The 18,612-nt window shown below is 50.6% G+C and overlaps 1 protein-coding gene across 1 annotated transcript in view; it reads right to left on the bottom strand.

The window, feature by feature from the left end:
* Positions 1-3,975: 3,975 nt before the first annotated feature.
* The window catches only part of NOX5 (NADPH oxidase 5), a 33,304-nt gene continuing 18,667 nt past the window's right edge, over positions 3,976-18,612 (bottom strand). Inside the window, 10 exon segments of the mRNA XM_027569161.2 lie at positions 3,976-4,107; positions 5,113-5,157; positions 5,159-5,280; positions 10,170-10,257; positions 12,073-12,215; positions 14,411-14,570; positions 16,130-16,380; positions 17,251-17,302; positions 17,304-17,383; positions 17,521-17,689. Coding sequence (XP_027424962.1) covers positions 3,976-4,107; positions 5,113-5,157; positions 5,159-5,280; positions 10,170-10,257; positions 12,073-12,215; positions 14,411-14,570; positions 16,130-16,380; positions 17,251-17,302; positions 17,304-17,383; positions 17,521-17,689 — 1,242 coding nt within the window.

The raw sequence follows: 18,612 nt of genomic DNA, 5'->3' as shown, positions 1-18,612 counted from the left end.
CGTAAAAACTTCGAACTTTAGGGAGGGGTAGAAGATAAAAAGAAAAAGAAATAACAACAAAGCGGCCCCCAGACAAGATTGTCCCTCCGGTCCTACTCCCCAAACAGGTGAAAAACATGCATTTTTTGCGTATCTTTCAAGAAAGGAGTATGCATATCCTAGCATTTTAAAATACTCATCCTTAGGGGCGCCTGGGTGGCTCAGTCGGTTGGGCGATGGCCTTCGGCTCAGGTCGTGGCCCTGGAGTCCCGGGATCGAGTCCCGCGTCGGGCTCCCTGCTCAGCGGGGAGTCTGCTTCTCCCTCTGACCCTCCCCCCTCTCGTGTGCGCTCTCTCTCTCTCTTTCTCTCTCATTCTGTCTCAAATAAATAAATAAAATCTTTAAAAAAATACTCATCCTTAATCTGCTCATCTTATAGATGAGGAGGTGACAGCTCAGAGAGGCCCCAGGGCAGATCCAAGGTCACACAGCTGACTGCGACAGACGCAAATGTGGAAGCCCATGCCCTGACTTCAGAGGGCACAGGCCCTTTCTCTGCGCGTCTCCAAGGTGTTCGCCCAGCGCCACTCGTCTCTGATCCCGCCCCAATCTTGACCCTGTCTGCCAGGCTGGTGGCACCTCGCACTATTGCCGCTGTCACCCTCCCCTCCCCGGAATGCCCGTTGGCTCTCGGTGTATTAATAGACTGCACTTGTGCGTCTCCTTCGTCCGGGTGGGCCTGTCTCACCGCTTCACGAGCACCTGCTGTCTCTGCCCGAGCTGTTGTCCTCAGAGCAGAGAAGCCTTGCGGACCCTGGCGAGGGGATGCCTTCAGTGGGCTCGAGTTCGCGCCTCTGTTACCCTTATATGCAGAGGACCCGTCCTCCCCAAGGATCATGCCAGTTGAGGAAGCCCTTGGCCTTGTGGGCGTCGACACGCGGCGTAGGCCTCTTGCTGTTCCCTCCGCTAGATTCTGGGGCCGCGGGCCTGGCCTTGGGGAGCTGACGGCGTGGGGAGCTCACCGCCACATAATCCACCCTTTATCTGTAGTTAGCCTGGGTTCCTTCTGTTCTTTTTCTGTGTGCCTGCCTCAGCCCTCTTAGACCGGCAAACGTCTAAGGAGAGTCAGCCATTTTGTTGATGGGACGATGGCCCCCATCTGGACATCCAGGCCACATCCAGATGGACACACCACCTATGATGATAGGCCACGGTGGTAGAGCCCCGGGGCAGAGCATGGACCTACAAACTCTCCCCCAGCCAGGCCTCTTCTGACCTTACAGATGGAAACGTGGGAAGCCCCAGGACCTAGACAGTGGGTCCCAGGAAGGGAGGGGTATGTGGGGAGGGCGTGGCCGGGAGAGGGTCTGTGTGTGCATCTGTGTGTTGGTGTTAGGGGCCGGCAGCTAGAGGAACTCTGCTCTTGAAAATTAATTCTCTCGACTTCACACATCCCACGTTTGGGCCTGGAGGTGTTGCCTGGAGCTTCGGGGGTGGGGTGGCGGGGGGGGGGGGGGTGCAGTCTCCTCCCGCCTGCCTTGGATTCACTGCCACTCAGGAACCAGTCTCCTTCCCAGCAAACAAAACCTCCAAGATCTCTGATTCCGCAGCGCCCTCCAGTGGGCAACTGGAGTATGTCTGGAGAGAAAGCCTTAGGACTCACCGGGTCTTAAGTCAAACATGTGGGCCCTTAATGGATTTTAGAATTTATATAAAATTTTAAAAATTAAAAAAAAGATTTTATATTCATATTCTTCCAACTGTTCCCACCCTCTGCGTGATATAAAATTCTAGATGAACAGAGACAGACAGAGAAGTCCTATGCTAAACAGACTCTGCTCTGCCAACTTTCCAAATGACTGGCACATTCCCATTGCATACCCCAACCCTGAGTCAGAACACCCCCTTAGTTAACTTCTCCACTGCAAAGAGTGACAGTCTCCCCCAAAGGCTTCACAAGTCTGATGAAGGGGGGAAAACCAAATCGGCAGGGGCAAATGGGTTCCAAGCCTGTGTGACCACAAGATGATAACGCGACTCCTCCATGTGAGTTGTGTGCCTACCCCAGGCTCGCTGGGAACAGAACCTGGCCATGTGTAGAAGGCCCCCAACACCAGGTCTCCCAGATGTGCGGGCTCCGAGTGTGGAGGGGCTCAGTGAGGCCCAGCTCCCCTCCTCCCCGCCCTCTGCACCCAGCCCTTCCTCCGGCTCCTCCTGCCTCCGCTGTCCTGCCTCTGTCCCCAAGGAGCACTCCGCCCTCTCCCCCAGGGCGCCCTTACACTCCATTGGCCACCTTCCCCTTCTCTCACTGCTGCTTTGTGAAGAGAACTTTCCCCACTGACTTTTGTTTTGTTGTCACCCACAGGATGCTTCCATCTGCCCTCTCCGCTCAGCCTGTGCACACCACCCAGCTCCTCCCTTGGATGCCCAGCTCTTTAGAAGGGGTGTCATCATCACGGCTGTAACCCAGCTTCTTCACCTGTTCTCCCTCTGGGTCTTCCAATCCGCACAAAAGAAAGGCACAACTGCAATTCCGTGGGTAAGTGCCTGATTGGAACCCTGGAAGGCGGGTTGGGGAGGGGTGTCTTAGACTCTCACAGAGGACAGAGAACTAGCCTGACAGGCTGCAACGTGGAGGATGCCCAGGACCTGAACGGTTCACAGGGGCTGGCGGTGCGGGGTAGGTGGAAACCCCCAGCTCCGATCTGAGGGGGCGAGGCCAGCCCTCCTTCCCCTGCCCTCCACAACACGTCTCATAGGAGAGCTTCGGCATTTGCTGCCTCTGCCAGGTACTCCGGCCGCACGGTGACAGATGTGACAGAGGCTGCCTAGGAAGAAGATGCTGAGACCCAGAGAGCCATGCGGGGATGGAAGATGCGTGTCCTGAGCCCTGATGCTGATGTCTCATTCTACTCTCACAACTGTGACCGGGTGATGTCATCAGGGCCATTTTTCAGATGAAGAATCAGACTCGGGAGAGGAGGCCAGGGCTGCATCACGGTGGCGTGGCTCAACTGAGCTTCAAGTAACAACGTGCATGGTTTCCAGGCACTCGGCCTTTCTGTGTCCCCCTCAGATGGACACACACACACACACACACACACACACACACACACACACACACACACACTGTCTCCCCCCTATTTCTCTGATGACTCGGTGCATGGGGAGAAAGGAGAAACCAACATGTGGAGCCAGGAAGGGATACTGAGGGACATGAACAGGGGAGAGGCAGAGAGAGGCAGAGGGAGAGGGGCAGGGGGTGGGGGGAGGAAAAGGGACACAGACAACTAGGGGGACAGTGACAGAGAGACAAGTAGGAAATGTGCTGCTTATCTATTCCGAAAAGGATGGATTTTGAATAAAATACATCTTCCGGGTCTCCTCCCCAGGACTTCACAAACAGAATTTCTGGGAATGGGACCCAGGAGTCTGCATGGAAAGAAAGCTCCTCTGAACGGCAAAGCATGCTCTGAAGTGCATCACAAAAACAAGGTGGGTTGATGGACGGAGAGAGGGCTGGATGGATAATATGCAGGAAAGCAAATATAGCAAAACGCTGACAGAGGAATCCAGCAAGTGGGTAACCCTGTCCACTGTACAATTCTTTCAGCTGTCTGTAGGTTTGAAAATTTTCATAATAAAATGTTGGGATAAAATCCCAAATGATGTGATGATTAGGCAGGTGTGGGACCACCGCTGTGGGGGAAGGCTCCCTCAGGGGACTTTTGGAGGGGCAGTGGCCTGGGGAGCCGCCTCCACACCCCCTTCCGGAGCCGCGGGCCTCTGGCCTGGTCAGTTTCTCAGCAATCCCAGAATGCACAGCAGCACCACGCAGGCCACCGCCCTTTCCCCTGGGTCCTTGAAGGAAGTCCATCTGCTCTGGGTGTGGAGCAGGACTAGGTGGGTCCTCTGAGGCTGGCCTCTGTGGGGCATGGGAGAAATGTGATCGAGTTGGCTGGCAGTGTGGGTTGGGCAGAACTGGGAGAGACGAGGCTAAAAGTTCTCTTGGAAGAATTTGAAGCCAAACTGCTCACAGTGGCCCTTGAGCACCTTGGCCAGGACTGGGGAGCCACAGAAGAAGACCTGCACCTTGCCCTTCTTCTCAGCAGCCACTTTCTGGAGCATCTGGAGCCCACACGGGGTCGGAGAGAGCAGAGGGAGGGGAGTGAGCCTGTGGACCCGCTCAGGGACACACCCAGCTAGAGCTGAAAACATAACGGGTCGGCAGCGATGTCCCTCTGTCCCCATGAGGAACTCCAAGGCACAGGTGCTTAGCTTCAGAGCAAAGGGTCCAACATGCAGCCATTCTTTTGGGGGGCCATTGGCTCAACCCCTAACCTGACCCAGACACCAGGAAGGGGCTGGACCAGAAGGCCCAGGCCCTCCACTCCTGGAGCACGTCTGCGGGGAGACTGCAGTGTTGGGGGACAGGGATAGGGCCCTGTGGGCACGCTGAACCCCAACTGTCTGGACATCCTGCTAGTCCTCCAGCAGGCACGTGCCTCCACTGAAATGTCTCTTTCCTAAAGTCTGACTGTTCCCCCAGCGAAGACCCTTTCCCACCCCAAATTCTGCTTACGGAGGCCATTGTGGAAAGCCCTCCTTGGTGCCCAAGCACCAGTGGTGTCCTGTTCCCTCACTATCTGGGCATGATTATCGCCCACAGATTGAAAAGCAGTACCTTCTGGCACCTCACTCAAATTGCACTCCGATTGGTAAGTACTCAGGGGGAAAAATAATTTAAAAACCAATCTGAGAAATAAAATAGAAAGACCGCAAACTTTTGTGCCTTTGGGCCTCAGTCTTTCCATTTGTACCAGGAAGGACAGGACCTGCTGCCTCCCCAAGACCCCGTCTACTCAGGCCTTCTGACCCCGGTTCATAGGGAGTCAGGGCTGGGGGGAGGCCTAGGAGGTCAAATTGGCTAAATTCTTCTCTGAACAGTTGGGGAAACCGAGCCCAAAGTTGGAACAAGGGGAGCCAGTCATGGCACCAGTGACCCCAGTTGGACCCTGGATGCTGGCCTCGTGCCCAGTTGCTAGCTGCTTGGCCCTAACCTGCCCAGCCACTGCCTTAGGCTCTCAGCCCCACTGGTCCCTGCAGGCGGCCGGGGCTCTCGCTAGCCTTTACCTTGCTCCAGTCAGGCCGCCCAGGCTGGGTGCATGTCTGGAGGCCCTGTGATGGAGTCCTTCGTCTCCTTCTCGGCCAGGAGGTCAAGGGCCATCTGCAGGCTACTGACCTTCATGTCATGCTTGCCCAGTGCAGAGGTCATGTACATATGCAGCTCCATGAAGGGGCCTGGGTGGTGGGAGGCAAAGGTGGCATGGAGGGGCTCACGCCCACGATAGGCACAGGGCATGATGTCAGCCCCTTGCCCCCAGGGCTCGGAGAGAGACCACGGGTGCTCAGAACTCACACCTTTGGCCCACCAGTGCTTTAGAAAGGAAAGCTGGCGCACTGATGGGGCGGAGTGGGCTCTGCGCCAGGCGCACACCGCGACTATATCCACTGTCTGGCCTGCACTATGGCTACTACAGGTATTGCTACTACCACTGTTACTACTATTGCTACTACTGCTACTACTACTATTGCTACTACCACTATTACTACTACTGCTACTATGACTATTGCTACTACCACTATTACTACTGCTACTACTACTGCTGCTACTACAGCTACTACTACTATTGCTACTACCACTATTACTACTACTGCTATTATTGCTGCTATGACTATTACTACTACTGCTACTACAGCTACTACTACAACTATTGCAACTACTATTGCTACTACAGGTATTGCTACTACCACTATTACTACTACTACCACTATTGCTACTATTGCTACTACAAGTATTGCTACTACCACTATTACTACTACTGCTACTATGACTATTGCTACTACCACTATTACTACTACTGCTATTATTGCTGCTATGACTATTACTACTACTGCTACTACAGCTACTACTACAACTATTGCAACTACTATTGCTACTACAGGTATTGCTACTACCACTATTACTACTACTACCACTATTGCTACTATTGCTACTACAAGTATTGCTACTACCACTATTACTACTACTGCTACTATGACTATTGCTACTACCACTATTACTACTACTGCTATTATTGCTGCTATGACTATTACTACTACTGCTACTACAGCTACTACTACAACTATTGCAACTACTATTGCTACTACAGGTATTGCTACTACCACTATTACTACTACTACCACTATTGCTACTATTGCTACTACAAGTATTGCTACTACCACTATTACTACTGCTACTACTACTACTGCTGCTGCTACTACGGCTACTACTACTATTGCTACTACTGCTATACTACCATTACTACTTCTACTGCTACTACAGCTACTGCTACTACTACTATTGCTACTACAGGTATTGCTACTACTGCTACTACTACTACGATTGCTACTATAGCTACTACTACAACTACTATTGCTGCTACTACCACTGCTACTACTATCGCCACTATTACAGGTGCTACTGCTGCTGCTTACTTTCCTGAGCAGTTATTAAGCTCCAATCACTGCTCTAGGTGCTGCACAGATGAGTTCATTGAATCCTCATGACAACCCTATGAGGTGGGTACTGTTACATCCCTATTTTTCACATAAGGAAATCGAAGCAAAGCAGTTCAATAATGTCCCCAAGTTTTGAGAGCTATTATGGTATAGAATAAAGATTCAAACTCAAACAGAATGTTTGAAGCTTAAGCTGTAGAAATTAAAAGCGGGAAGCCATACATTCTTGAACTCAAACCTTGGTAAATAATTAAAGTTGAAACCAGAAGTCACGGGTTTCTGTTGCAGTTAATGAAAAACCCTGGAAGAAATTTGAGGTAATAAAGTTGTTGACTCAAGTGGCCTTGAGAAGGCAAAGCACCAGGTTTGTTGTTATCCTTTGTTTACACAGATTAGGAAGAAGCAAATAGCAAATATTTATATACCAGCGACCAGGAAATTTAAATGAAATCTAAACTTCCCCCCTAGCTTGTCATCATAAAATTGTGTTTCTAATAAATTAATATACATAAAAGCATTGAGAACGAAGTTGAAGCTCTATAAACATTTGCTATAATTGTTATTTACCAGAAAGGGTGAGGAGCTTTATTGCAACATTCTAAAGTTTACCAATTCTGTGTCAAACACTGTTGACTTGTGCTTTAGGGCTTTGAACGTTTGTTATAATAAACTACATCTGTTTGAATGTTTCTTATAAAAAACTGCATTTGAGGGGCACCTGGGTGGCTCAGTCGTTAAGCGTCTGTCTTCGGCTCAGGTCATGATCCCAGGGTCCTGGGATCGAGCCCCGCATCGGGCTCCCTGCTCGGCGGGGAGCCTGCTCCTCCCTCTCCCACTCCCCCTGCTTGTGTTCCATCTCTCACTGTCTCTCTCTCTGTGTCAAATAAATAAATAAAATCTTAAGAAAAAAACCCACGTTTGATTACTTGAACTTATAAACTATTTATCATAGGAATTTTAATTCACTTATGGCAGCCTTAGGATAATTAAAACAGCCAAAGAAGATCTGGTTCCATTGAATTCAACCAGTATAAAACCTCCCCACCAATTCTCCAAAGTTATTCCTCCTCATATTATTATTCCATAAGTAAAACAAAACAATGATTCTAACAGATTAACTTTAAAACACAGGATAAAAACCTCAGTATTCCATAAAGATGTCTTGTGAAGACTCCGATGAACCCAGAGAAACACGCTATCGCATAGACTAAGCCTTGGCTTAGCACAAAATGTAGGCAGCAACCTTTAGCGGTGGGCAGGGGGAGACCGTGGGGCTGGAGGAGGACATTCACAACATTCATATAAAAGAAGGGACCAAACAGGAAAATAATTCGTACATGCTAAGTTGTTTAACCTGTACCTTAGACCATTCTGTACCCTTGTCGACTGCCACCTCATCTGGAAAAATACTGAGCATTCACCCCACAATCAATACCTATGCTTCCTCACCTGTTCATCTCTACTAGCAGATTATGTACATTAAAAATTTATGTCGGAGGGGCGCCTGGGTGGCTCAGTCAGTTGAGTGTCCAACTCTTGGTTTCGGCTCATGTCGTGATCTCAGGGTCGTGAGATCGAGCCCTGTGTCGGGCTCCATGCTCAGCGGGGCGTCTGCTTGAGAGTCTCTCCCTGTGCCCCTTCCCCTGCTTGCACGCTTTCTCTCCCTCTCAAAAAATAAATAAATCTTAAAAAAAACGATCTCGGAGGAAAAAGAGTCATATTTACTTTCTCACCTTAAACAACTAGAAAAATGGACAAAATATATGAAACAATGGTTTCAGACTCACGTGATCAAGCAGCACAGGACTGTAGTCACTGAGAGAGGGAAACAGATGAAGTGAGCCCAGCTCACTGCCTGATGCTGGTCTCACTGCGTTGAGAAGACACAAGGCAGTCAGTCACAAAACTGAGGGAAGGGAACTGCAAGCAAAAAGAGCAAGTGGAACAAGAAGAGAAAGAGGAAGGGAGGAAGGGAGGAAGGGAGGCAGGGAGGGAGAAAGGGAGCTCCCTAGCTCCAAAAATCTGCATCAAGTTTCTGTAAAGTCTTTGGCTGAGTGTGAACCAATACATAGAGGAAAGAAAATTACCAGAACACACTAGGCTAAACAGTACTGGGAGCTTGAACAGAGCTGGGAAGAGTTTGTGCTTCCATCAACAAGAGTGGAGAGAACTTGTAATGTTCAGGGCGGTGGGTAGCGCCTGCAGAGGTGTCGCCCCACATAACACCTACTCCGCACTCACCCTGACGAAAGTTAAAAGCCAGTCTTGAAAGGATCCCAATTCCCCTAAGTAACACAACTGCGCACCGGAACAAGGTACAGTACTGGGTAAAGAAATACCACAAAATCCAGAACACACAACATGCAGTTCACAATGCCTGACATCCAATAAAATCATCAGGCGTGCAGAGAAGTAGGAGAATATGTTCCATAACTAGGAGAAAATTAGTCACTGGAAGCAGATCAAGAAATGAGAGAGATGATGGACGTAGACAAACATATCACAACACATACTAAAAGTGTGGTTGAGAGAATGTAAAAATAAGAGAGAGCAGATAGGATGTGAAGACATAGAAGAGACCCAAATGGAACCTCTAGAGAAGAAAAATACACCACCACAAATGAAAAATGGATAGGATTAACAGCTATTCTAGGTCTTTTGATTTTCCAAAAGAATCAGCTTCAGTATCTATTTTTATTTATTTTTTAAAAAGATTTATTTATTTATTTGAGAGAGCGAGGGAGAGAACATGAGTGGAGGGAGGGGCAGGGAGAGAATCTCAAGCAGACTCCCCACTGAGCATGGAGCCTGATGCAGGACTCGGTGTCACAACCCTGAGATCATGACCTGAGCAGAAATCAATTAACTGTTGCTAGTAAATAGGAATAAAACTGATTGTGACCTAATATCCTATACCTTGTGGAACTCACTATGAGATTGATTGAAATGAAGAGCTAAAACTGCAAAACTTCTAGGAGAAAATACTCATGACCTTGGGTGAGGCAAAGATTTTAGACAGGACACAAAAGGATGAAGAATGAAAGAAAAAATCTGATAAATGGGACATAACTGAAATTTCAAAATGTTGTCCTTAAAAGACAGTTTAAGAAAATGAAAAGACAAACCACAGACTGGGAGAATGTATTTGTCAAATGTGCAGCTGACAGTGGATCTGTTTTCAGAATACACAAGGAACTCTTACAACTTAATAAAAAAAGGCAAACATCTAGATTTAAGGAGTAGACAAAATATTTGAACAGACGCTTTACAAATGCACAAACAGCAAATAGGAACATGAAAATATGCTCAGCATCATTAGTTGTTAGGGAAATGCAAATTAAGAGCACACTGAGATACTGCTACATATCCACTAGAATGGCTAAAACGTAAGACACTGCCAATATCAAATGTTGGCAAAGGCTCTGCAGAGCAACTGGAACGCTCGTCCATTATTGATGGAAACACAGAAATTGAGAAACCAGTTTGGCATCTCCTTATAAAGTTAAACTTAACACTGTGGACATAGACAAACATATCACAACAAATACTAAAAGTGTGGTTGAGAGAATGTAAAAATAAAAGAGAGCTCCCCACCGCACCGGAGCCCCTTCCTTTGTCCTGCTGCTTACCAGGCCTTAGGTCCCCCTGCTGTGGAGTTCCCTTGGGCCCGCAGGAGGTCAGCTCCATGGTGATGTCCCTGCCGAAGGCCACTGCTCCCTGTACTGAGGTTCCCAAATGGATAGGCTGGCACGGCAAACTGTTTAGTTTCAAAGTGGAAATTGCTTTGTTATTTAAATCATGCAATCAATATGTGTTAGTTTGTAAAGATTCCCATGTTACAGGGCTTGAAAGAATAAAGTGAAAAAAGTACCCTGAATAAAGTGGAATAGCTTCTCTAAACATTTTTCGATGTCCTTCCAGACTTTTACTTACACACACAGACACACACACACACTTACATAAATGAAACATACCGCTTTTTAACCTGCTTTTCCACTTAGTACATCTGGACTAGCTTTTCATGCTAACACATATACATTACATAATCATTTTGAGGGACTTACTATTCCATGATAAGCGTAATTTATTTAGCTACACCCCTATTGTTGGGTATTTCGAGTATTTCCATTTTCTCATTATTGTTAACAACAACCACCATATATAAAATAGCACCTTTCCTGTCTCTATCCCTCTACCCTGACTTATTTTCCTTCATAGCATTTATTTTCACTTGACACATTATGCATGTATTTTGTTTGTTTATTGTCTATCTCTCCCTCCAGAAGTTAAGCAGAGACTGCGTCAATTTTGCTGATAGATCTCCAGCATCTAGAACCGTCCTTGGAAAACCGTAGGTGCTGTGCTCAATAAATTGCTAAATGAATGAATGAACAAGGAGATTAATGCACTTCCTGTGCAACTATCCAATTAACTTCTTAGGACAAAGCCCTAAAAATGGAAATGCTGGGCCAGTGGGTCCACATATTTAGGATGCTGACGCATGTGGCCAGACTGCCTTCCAGAAAGATTGTGCCAACTTACTCTTTGGCGGTGGTGCCTAAGGTCCCAAAGAAACACAGCCTTTAGTGTATCTACCCACTGATTCCTGGGGTGCAGGACTCGGCTGGTTTGGAGAGCCAGCTTCCTCCGTCCCCTGAGTAAGAGCAGAGAACGCCCTGCTTGTTTCTACCTACCCCTTCATTTTCCAAAGCTTTGCATCTTTCTAGGGGGATGCCTGCCTCTGGTCTGGCCTGGCAGGATTCTGCCTGGTTTTCTCCCGTGGACTTTAAATTCCACAAGGGCGTGGCAGGGCAGAGCCAGGCCCAGGACTTCTTTTCCTTTGACCCTGGGCAGGCTTTCCCCCATGTTAACATGTCTCCCAGCTGAGTGGTACAGTCTACTAGCTTTGTGTCCAGGCACTTTCAGCCTCCTTTGTCTATTCTTACTGTGATCTCGCTGTATTCCTCCCAAATCTCCCAGAGCCTGTATTCATTCCAGACACTGGCAACTTGTCAGCTTTGTGGGTTTCATCAGGGCTCAGAAGATAACAATGCTACCACCGAAGCTGCTGACGGGGATGATGAAGGGTCCACGGGACCCTGCTGACCGGTCAGCTCAGTAGTTTACCTGCATTCATTCCATTGTTGGTCCTTAAAAGAATCGTGTGAGAAAGGGAGGCCAAGGATGGGAACCACCTCCAGGTGGCTGATGAATAAGCTAAAGCTCAGTGAGGCTAAAGGATGTACAAAGTTAGAATGTGCTGGAGCGGAGACATGGAGGTGGGTTTTTCTGATCTCAATTTCCTCGCTCTTTCCATTGTCCCTCAGCTTCTAAAGGAGGACATGCGACTGGGGAGGACCTGGCATGGTCAGGCTCTTGGATCACATAGTTCACAGCTGCCTCACCCCCTGTGCAGCCATCTAGCCAGTGTATACAGCCATTGTTCAACGATGGATGCTCACCAGCTGCCAGCACAGGGTCCCTGTTGGGTCTGTCTCCACGGTGGACCCTTCCTCCCCTGAAGCCACCTACCTGGGCCTTCCTCTGGCTCTTCCTCATCCTCAACCTTCTTGACAGCTGTTTGCAGCCACCGTCCATGGGGCATGATGTCTCGAAGGACTCATACAGCCTGTCTGTCCACTGGCCTTCGGACTGGACGTGTAGCCAGATGGTGTCTGAGCAAGAGACAGGGCATGGGCACAGGGGTTCAGCACGGGTTCCTCCAGTGGGGAGCAGGCCTGTCTCACCTGACGGACTGGAGCTGGGCATTAACTGCTCAAGTCCCAGACTAAATGTCCTTCCTCAGGCCCAAACCAGAGTCACAGCCCTGGGACTGGGAAATCTGATCTCTCCAGTGTGAGATCCATGAAGTCAACTTAAGCCTACAAAGTAAGGGTTCAGTCTCCTCTGCCAAGACAGGGGTCAGAGTGGCTCTGAGCACCCTAGGAGCTCCGGGGGTGCAGGCCCTGCCTCCTCCATGACGCCAGGGTCTCACCATGGCAAGGACCACTACATTCAACCAGGTGCTTGTCAATGGCTCTGCCCACTGTAGGTGTTCAGTCTGTGGTGGGACCAATGGCTTTTGTTGTGCCCAGTGCCTAGGACCTAACAGGTGCTTACTCAGGTTCTCTGTGGAGTGGATGACTGGTAGAAGGTGGTTTGGGGTGGCTTCTCTGCTGAAGGGTACCTACCAGAGAGAATCCACAACATTAGAGCAAGGAGACTCAGGGCCCAGCAGACAGGCAGATTCCAAGCTGAGACCCTGAAGAAACCCCTTGGAGAAGGGGTCCAATTGATGACACCTCCCTATAGTGCACACAGTCATTATAATCATACTAGTATCAGTATACTGGAACACAATGCAGCCACAGAGGCAAGTTCTTGTTTTAAAAGAACAGACATGCAAAAGCCTTCAGGACATACTGTGCACGGAGAAAAAATGGGCTGCAAAACAGCATGAACAGTACGATCCCGTGTATGCAAAATTCTCTCTATACCTATAGAACCACGAAGAAATATTAATACAGGGGCACCTGGGTGGCTCGGTCGGTTCAGCGTCTGCCTTCGGCTCAGGTCATTATCTCAGGGTCCTGGGATCGAGCCGCGCATCGGGCTCCCTGCTCAGCAGGGAGTCTGCTTCTCCCTCTCCTTCTGCCTGCCACTCCCCCTGCTTGTGTGCGCGTGTACGCTCTCTCTCTCTCTGACAAATAAATAAATAAAATCTTTAAAAATATATTAAGACAGATCACCAAAAGACTGACAATGGCTTTCTTTGGATGGAATTATTTGAGGGATCTTAATTTTCTTCTGTACATATCTCTATACTGTCTGAATTTTCTGAGAACAGATGTCTTCTTGAGAAACAGAACAGGGAAGAAAAATAGGAAGAAAACAACATTGCTCCTCCTGCCACCACCCCCACCTCTGCCCCGCCGTACATCCGAGCCACCACTCAGGTGACTCCAGGGCAGGCGGTGAGCAGCCTCATGTGGGGAGCCCTTGCCTTGGGCCTGCACCCTGAACTGTGGGAGCTGGGGTTCCCTGGGAGGCATCCCGAGTGGAACTAAAGCTTTTAGTAGGGATGAATCAGAGAAAACAAAAAGCAGGACCCTTCGCCCCTCATGAAGTTGAGCAAGGGTCTTGCTGTCATAGGTCATGCAAGGAATTCCTGCCAGAAGTACCACTTAAGGTGGAAAGGCCGATCTCTGGCCTAGGAAGAGGGCAGAGGTCCAGGAGCTGGCTCCAACAACAGCCCAGGACCAGAAGGCAGGCACATATGGGGCTGGGGGCCAGAGGTCCCCTGGGCGGGGGGCGGGTCAGCTGAGCAGTTCTGTGGGTGCTGGGGAGCCAGAGAGAAATGGGAGTGGTCCAGGGATGGGGAAGAAGGATTCGAGGGATTCTGCTGCCTCGGGGCTCCACAGGGATCCTGCTCACAGGGACAGGGGAAGATGCCCGGCCCTCATGGGATCCTCACGGCAGCTGGTCCAGCCCAGACCTCCCCAGTCAGGAAGTGTTCAGGCATCTGCTTCCTGGTTTCGGAGTGGAGGGCAACTTTGGGTCTCTAGTCTTTTTTTTTTTTAAGATTTTATTTATTTATTTGAGAGAGAGAGAATGAGAGATAGAGAGCACGAGAGGGAAGAGGGTCAGAGGGAGAAGCAGACTCCCCGCCGAGCAGGGAGCCCGATGTCGGACTCGATCCCGGGACTCCAGGTTCACGACCTGAGCCGAAGGCAGTCGCTTAACCAACTGAGCCACCCAGGCACCCGGGTCTCTGGTCTTGTTCACTCCCGTGTTCCTGGTTCCCAGCCTGTGCCCAACACCCGGCAGAACCCCGTAAGTACGTGCCGAGCGCAGGGAGGGGTGGGCGTACCTTTCTGCTCCAGAGCGCTGCTGATAGTGAAGGGATGCCACTTGTAGAGCGCAATGCTGGGGACGTTCAGGTACAAGTAGTCACCTGGTCTGTAGTGGAAGAGAGGGGGCCTCTCGATGAGGAGGTGGGTGACCCGGGGAGAGAAGAAGGTCAGGGTCATCTGTGCAGGCTCAAAGCTGCCAGGGGGCCCCCTGGGCAAGAGGGCAGAGGCCGGGCCATCCTCCTCGACCACCACCCTGGTGGGCCCTGGATGTGAGACCCTCCCGTGCCTGTGAGTGGGGCTCCCCCTGCACCCCTTTGCCAGGTGGGGGGTGGGAGGAAGGGAGAACTGAGATGCGTCTGAAGTGAGGCTCATGGCTTGATCCCACATCTTAGGATGTAAACACTGCTTTTCATGGCCCCTTCTCTGTAAAGCCCCCTGACTGCTCTAGCCCCTTGTATGGAACTTCTGTAGCATTTGGCTGGGATTCCAACCACGCACGGGCATCTCCCCTGGGAGAACGACATTTCCCCCGCCCCGGACCACAGCTTCACTCCACTGAGCACTCACTGGGTGCCAGAGCTGTGTGAAGTGCGGAAAATGTCATCTCTGTCCTCACAGCCATATTCTCTGAGACGGATGCCATTCATTCTCTACTTTAATGAACAGCTAAGGCTCAGGATGGCTAAGGAGCTTGCTCAAGGCCACCGGCGAGGTAACCATGAGATGTGAATCTCATCATGGCCGTCTGAGGCCAGAGCCTCAATATAAAGCACATCACTCTCCATGTCCTCACACTCAACTGCCCAGAGGTGAGCCCACCTGGAACTGCCTTCCCTTTCCCCACAGATGGCCCAGTCACTCAGACACCTGGGAGATGTCCTAGGCTCCCTCCTCTCTCCCACCCCCAAATGCAGCAGGTTACCTCTTGAGTCTGTCTGGGATATGCTGCCCCACCCCCACCCCACAGCCCCTGTTGAAGGTGAAGGCCGTCAGGAGCTCTCATCTGCGCATGTGCAACAGCCTCGTAAATAGTCCTCACCAAGCCATCTTCCAGAGCGATGTAGAAATCTAGCTGGAACACAGACCCGCCTAATACCACTGTCCCCTTCCCCCCCCCCCCTGCTCAGGGGTTCCCCGTTGCCTGCAGGGCAAGGAGCCTCTGGGCCCACCAGGCCCCCGCCCACCCCTTCTCCCTGCCATCTTGGCTCCAGCTGTGCCAAATTACCCACAGTCCCCAGGTACAATATACCCTCCCAAACTCGGTGCCTTTGCTGGTGCTGTTCCTGTTCCAGCAGTACCCTTCCTTGTCTTGTTTATCCAACAAACTCCCGCTCGTCTCTCAGAACCTGATGTGGCACCTCCTTCCTCCTTCGGGAGCCTTCTCTGACCTCTCAAGGATAGTTTTGTACCTCCTGACATTCTGCTCGCACCCGCACCGCCCTGCCCTGTAATGCAGGGGCCGAGCACGACAGTGCCTGAGCCATCGCTGTGTCTCTGCTACGTAGCACAGGGCTTGGCAGCTTGCAGGTTCTCAATATATGCTTCGTGAGCTGGTCTGTAGTGGTGTCCTGCCTACCTGTCATTCCTCTGCCTCAAGTGTCACTCCTGAAGGCCAGACCAGATCCTGGACTTTGCTCGTCCCCTCCACCATGCAGGGGCTACGCTAGTCCCCATTTCCTCGCGGGTCTAACGGGTATCTAGCTGCTGCGCCCTCCACCTTCAACTTCCCTTCGCACCTTGGAGGGGAGGAGATTGACTTCCACAATGCACAGGGCTGCCATGCGGGACACTGCTAGCCCGATGATCTTCTCCAAGAATAAGACGCCAGGGACCAGCAGCCACTTCCAGAAGTTGGGCCCGTGCAGAATGAGCAGAATCCACATGGGGAGGTAGGTCAAATGGGTCCAGTAGAACACCTGTGAGGGTGGAGAGGGAGGGGCTGGTAAGCTTCCAGGGCTCAAGACCTGGGGGCAGAACAGGGCCAGAGCTCAGGGCCATCCTCAAAGCCAGGGCAGCACCCAGAGCCTTGGTCATACACACCCTCTCCTGGGGACTGGGCTGGGTAGGAGGCTGGGGACGGAATTTTGGGGTTTCTTTATTCTGGGGGTTTGGCCCAGGGATCACGTAAGGGTTCCTGGTACTGGCAGCAAACATCTGAAACATCTGCCTAGGGATATTCTGGCCAGAGTGGAGTGCCCCCAAAGGGCTTATGAGCATCAGTGTCCCCATCACATTGACCCTTTCTCAGGGGAAAGAAAAGATGGTAATTTCCTGGGCATGGAGAAGAAAGAGCATGAATACTGGCTCTGCCCCTAGCCACAGGAGCGTGGGCTGGGAAATTACTTGTCTGAGCATCAGACTCCTCATTGGTCAAATGAGGATGCGGAGTCCCACATCAAAGGATTGCTGCTGGGGCTCTGTTTACGTCCATCTGATGTGACCAGATCAGCCCCCGGAGCTCCAAACCAAATCTGGGACCTCCTGCATCTTGAGGACACTACACAGAGGGGAGTGAAAATGGAACTAACATGTTGGGAGCATCTGTGTGCCAGATGAATAGGTAGGGGCTTCACATATGTTATCTCACTTAATTCCTAAAATAACTTCATAGGTAGAGAACCACAGGTCCACTTTATAATCTAATCCAATTTGGGCAGGGGGCAGGCCAGCAAAAAGGCAGAATCTTCCAGAGCAAAACATTTTCCACTTGGCAGACATAACACTACGACCCAACAGCAGACCCCAAATCACATGCACATGATATGCAGACCAGCCTGGGCACCTCCTGGGCTCTGGAGGAAATGAGAGGCGAGCCCAGCCTGGGAGAGCAAAGGGGCAAGGGGCCGCCCCTCCGGACACAGGAGCTGGAGCAGACAAGCACCGGTCGGGGAGGCCGAGCCATGGGTGGTGGACCCAGCTGATGCCAGGCCTGGTGGTGAGCAGCAGTTCCCAGAACAGGAAGGCGCTGGCCTCGGACTGAGCCTGGAGCGCTGGAGACCAGCACAAGACAAGCTCTTCCCTCTCCACTGTTCCTTCAGAGGCCCCACCCCTCCCCGTCAGATACCCACACGGGTAGAGACTTCCATCCAGACTGCTGGCTGATACAGGACACCCCTTCCCCACCCACTGGGCCTGCAGGACACACAGCTCACAATGTGGGCCACAGTGTGCACAAGGGAGAGCACAACCACCACGTAGCCCATGAGCTGGTGGAACTGGATGTTCCAGTCCAGCAGCAGGATCTGAGCCAGCCAGGTGGCCTGTGGCCACGTCAGGCAGCACCTGAACATCAGCACCTGGCTGGACACAGCAGCAGCAGAGAGCCCCCACCTGGTTCTCTCTTTCTCGGCCCATTCTCCTTTCCCCAGCAGCTGTCTCCCCGCCTCCCTCTGAGCGGGCTGTGCCCCCCCCCAAGGGGCCCCTTCACCATCTCCCCTGCCCCCAAGCCTTCGCTGCTCCCCTAGGTCCACAGCCGAGATGTGCAAAGCAGGGTCTCCGGAATTGGGGCAGGAAGAGAAAATGTTACAGAATGACTGCTGGTATTACTTTTGCCTAAACACATGAGAAGCACAGAGCTTTTGCTAACATTTAATATCCGTGTCGACACGGTGCCCTCATTTAATCTGTATGTCAGACAGGCACGTGTTATGTCTAGTTCTCAAGGTGTCCTGGAGGAAGACCGGGTTTTCCAAAGGGGCTTTGGAGGAGGGCTCCCTCCTTGCTCATTTGCTTTCAGTATATGTGTGCCCAGATACATAGACTTGCAGATGACATTTGTCTGGTTTTAACCAAGTTAAACTACCTCTCACAGAAAAGACAAGATTTCCTGTGAAGAAAGTGCTGATTGAAAACAGTGTTAATAAAGCAAGTGACCAAGCAAATGAGTTATGGGTCTCCGACTCTTGGTATGTAGCCAGTTCTGAGGATAAAAATAAAACCCACATAAGAGGCTGACATTATCAAGAAGAGTATCTGAACTAAAGATGTACATCCCTGACCGTTCAGGATGACTCTTGCCTTATAGGGTGCTATAATGATAATAGGGCATGTATATCATTATAAGTAAATGAGCACATATTGGGTCATTGGAAGGGTTTTTCATTTTCTGTTTCTGTTTTGTTTTAATTGTAGCAGCGCACAATCAAACACGCTTGGAGACCTCACTCCCTGGCCCGGAGCATCTGTTCTGACTCATCAGCCTGGCATTCAAGGGCTTCTA

This window comes from Zalophus californianus, chromosome 6 (assembly GCF_009762305.2).
Source record: "Zalophus californianus isolate mZalCal1 chromosome 6, mZalCal1.pri.v2, whole genome shotgun sequence".
Lineage (NCBI taxonomy): Eukaryota > Metazoa > Chordata > Mammalia > Carnivora > Otariidae > Zalophus > Zalophus californianus.
The sequence above is the reverse complement of the archived record's forward strand: the minus strand, read 5'-3'. Positions and strand labels throughout refer to the sequence as shown.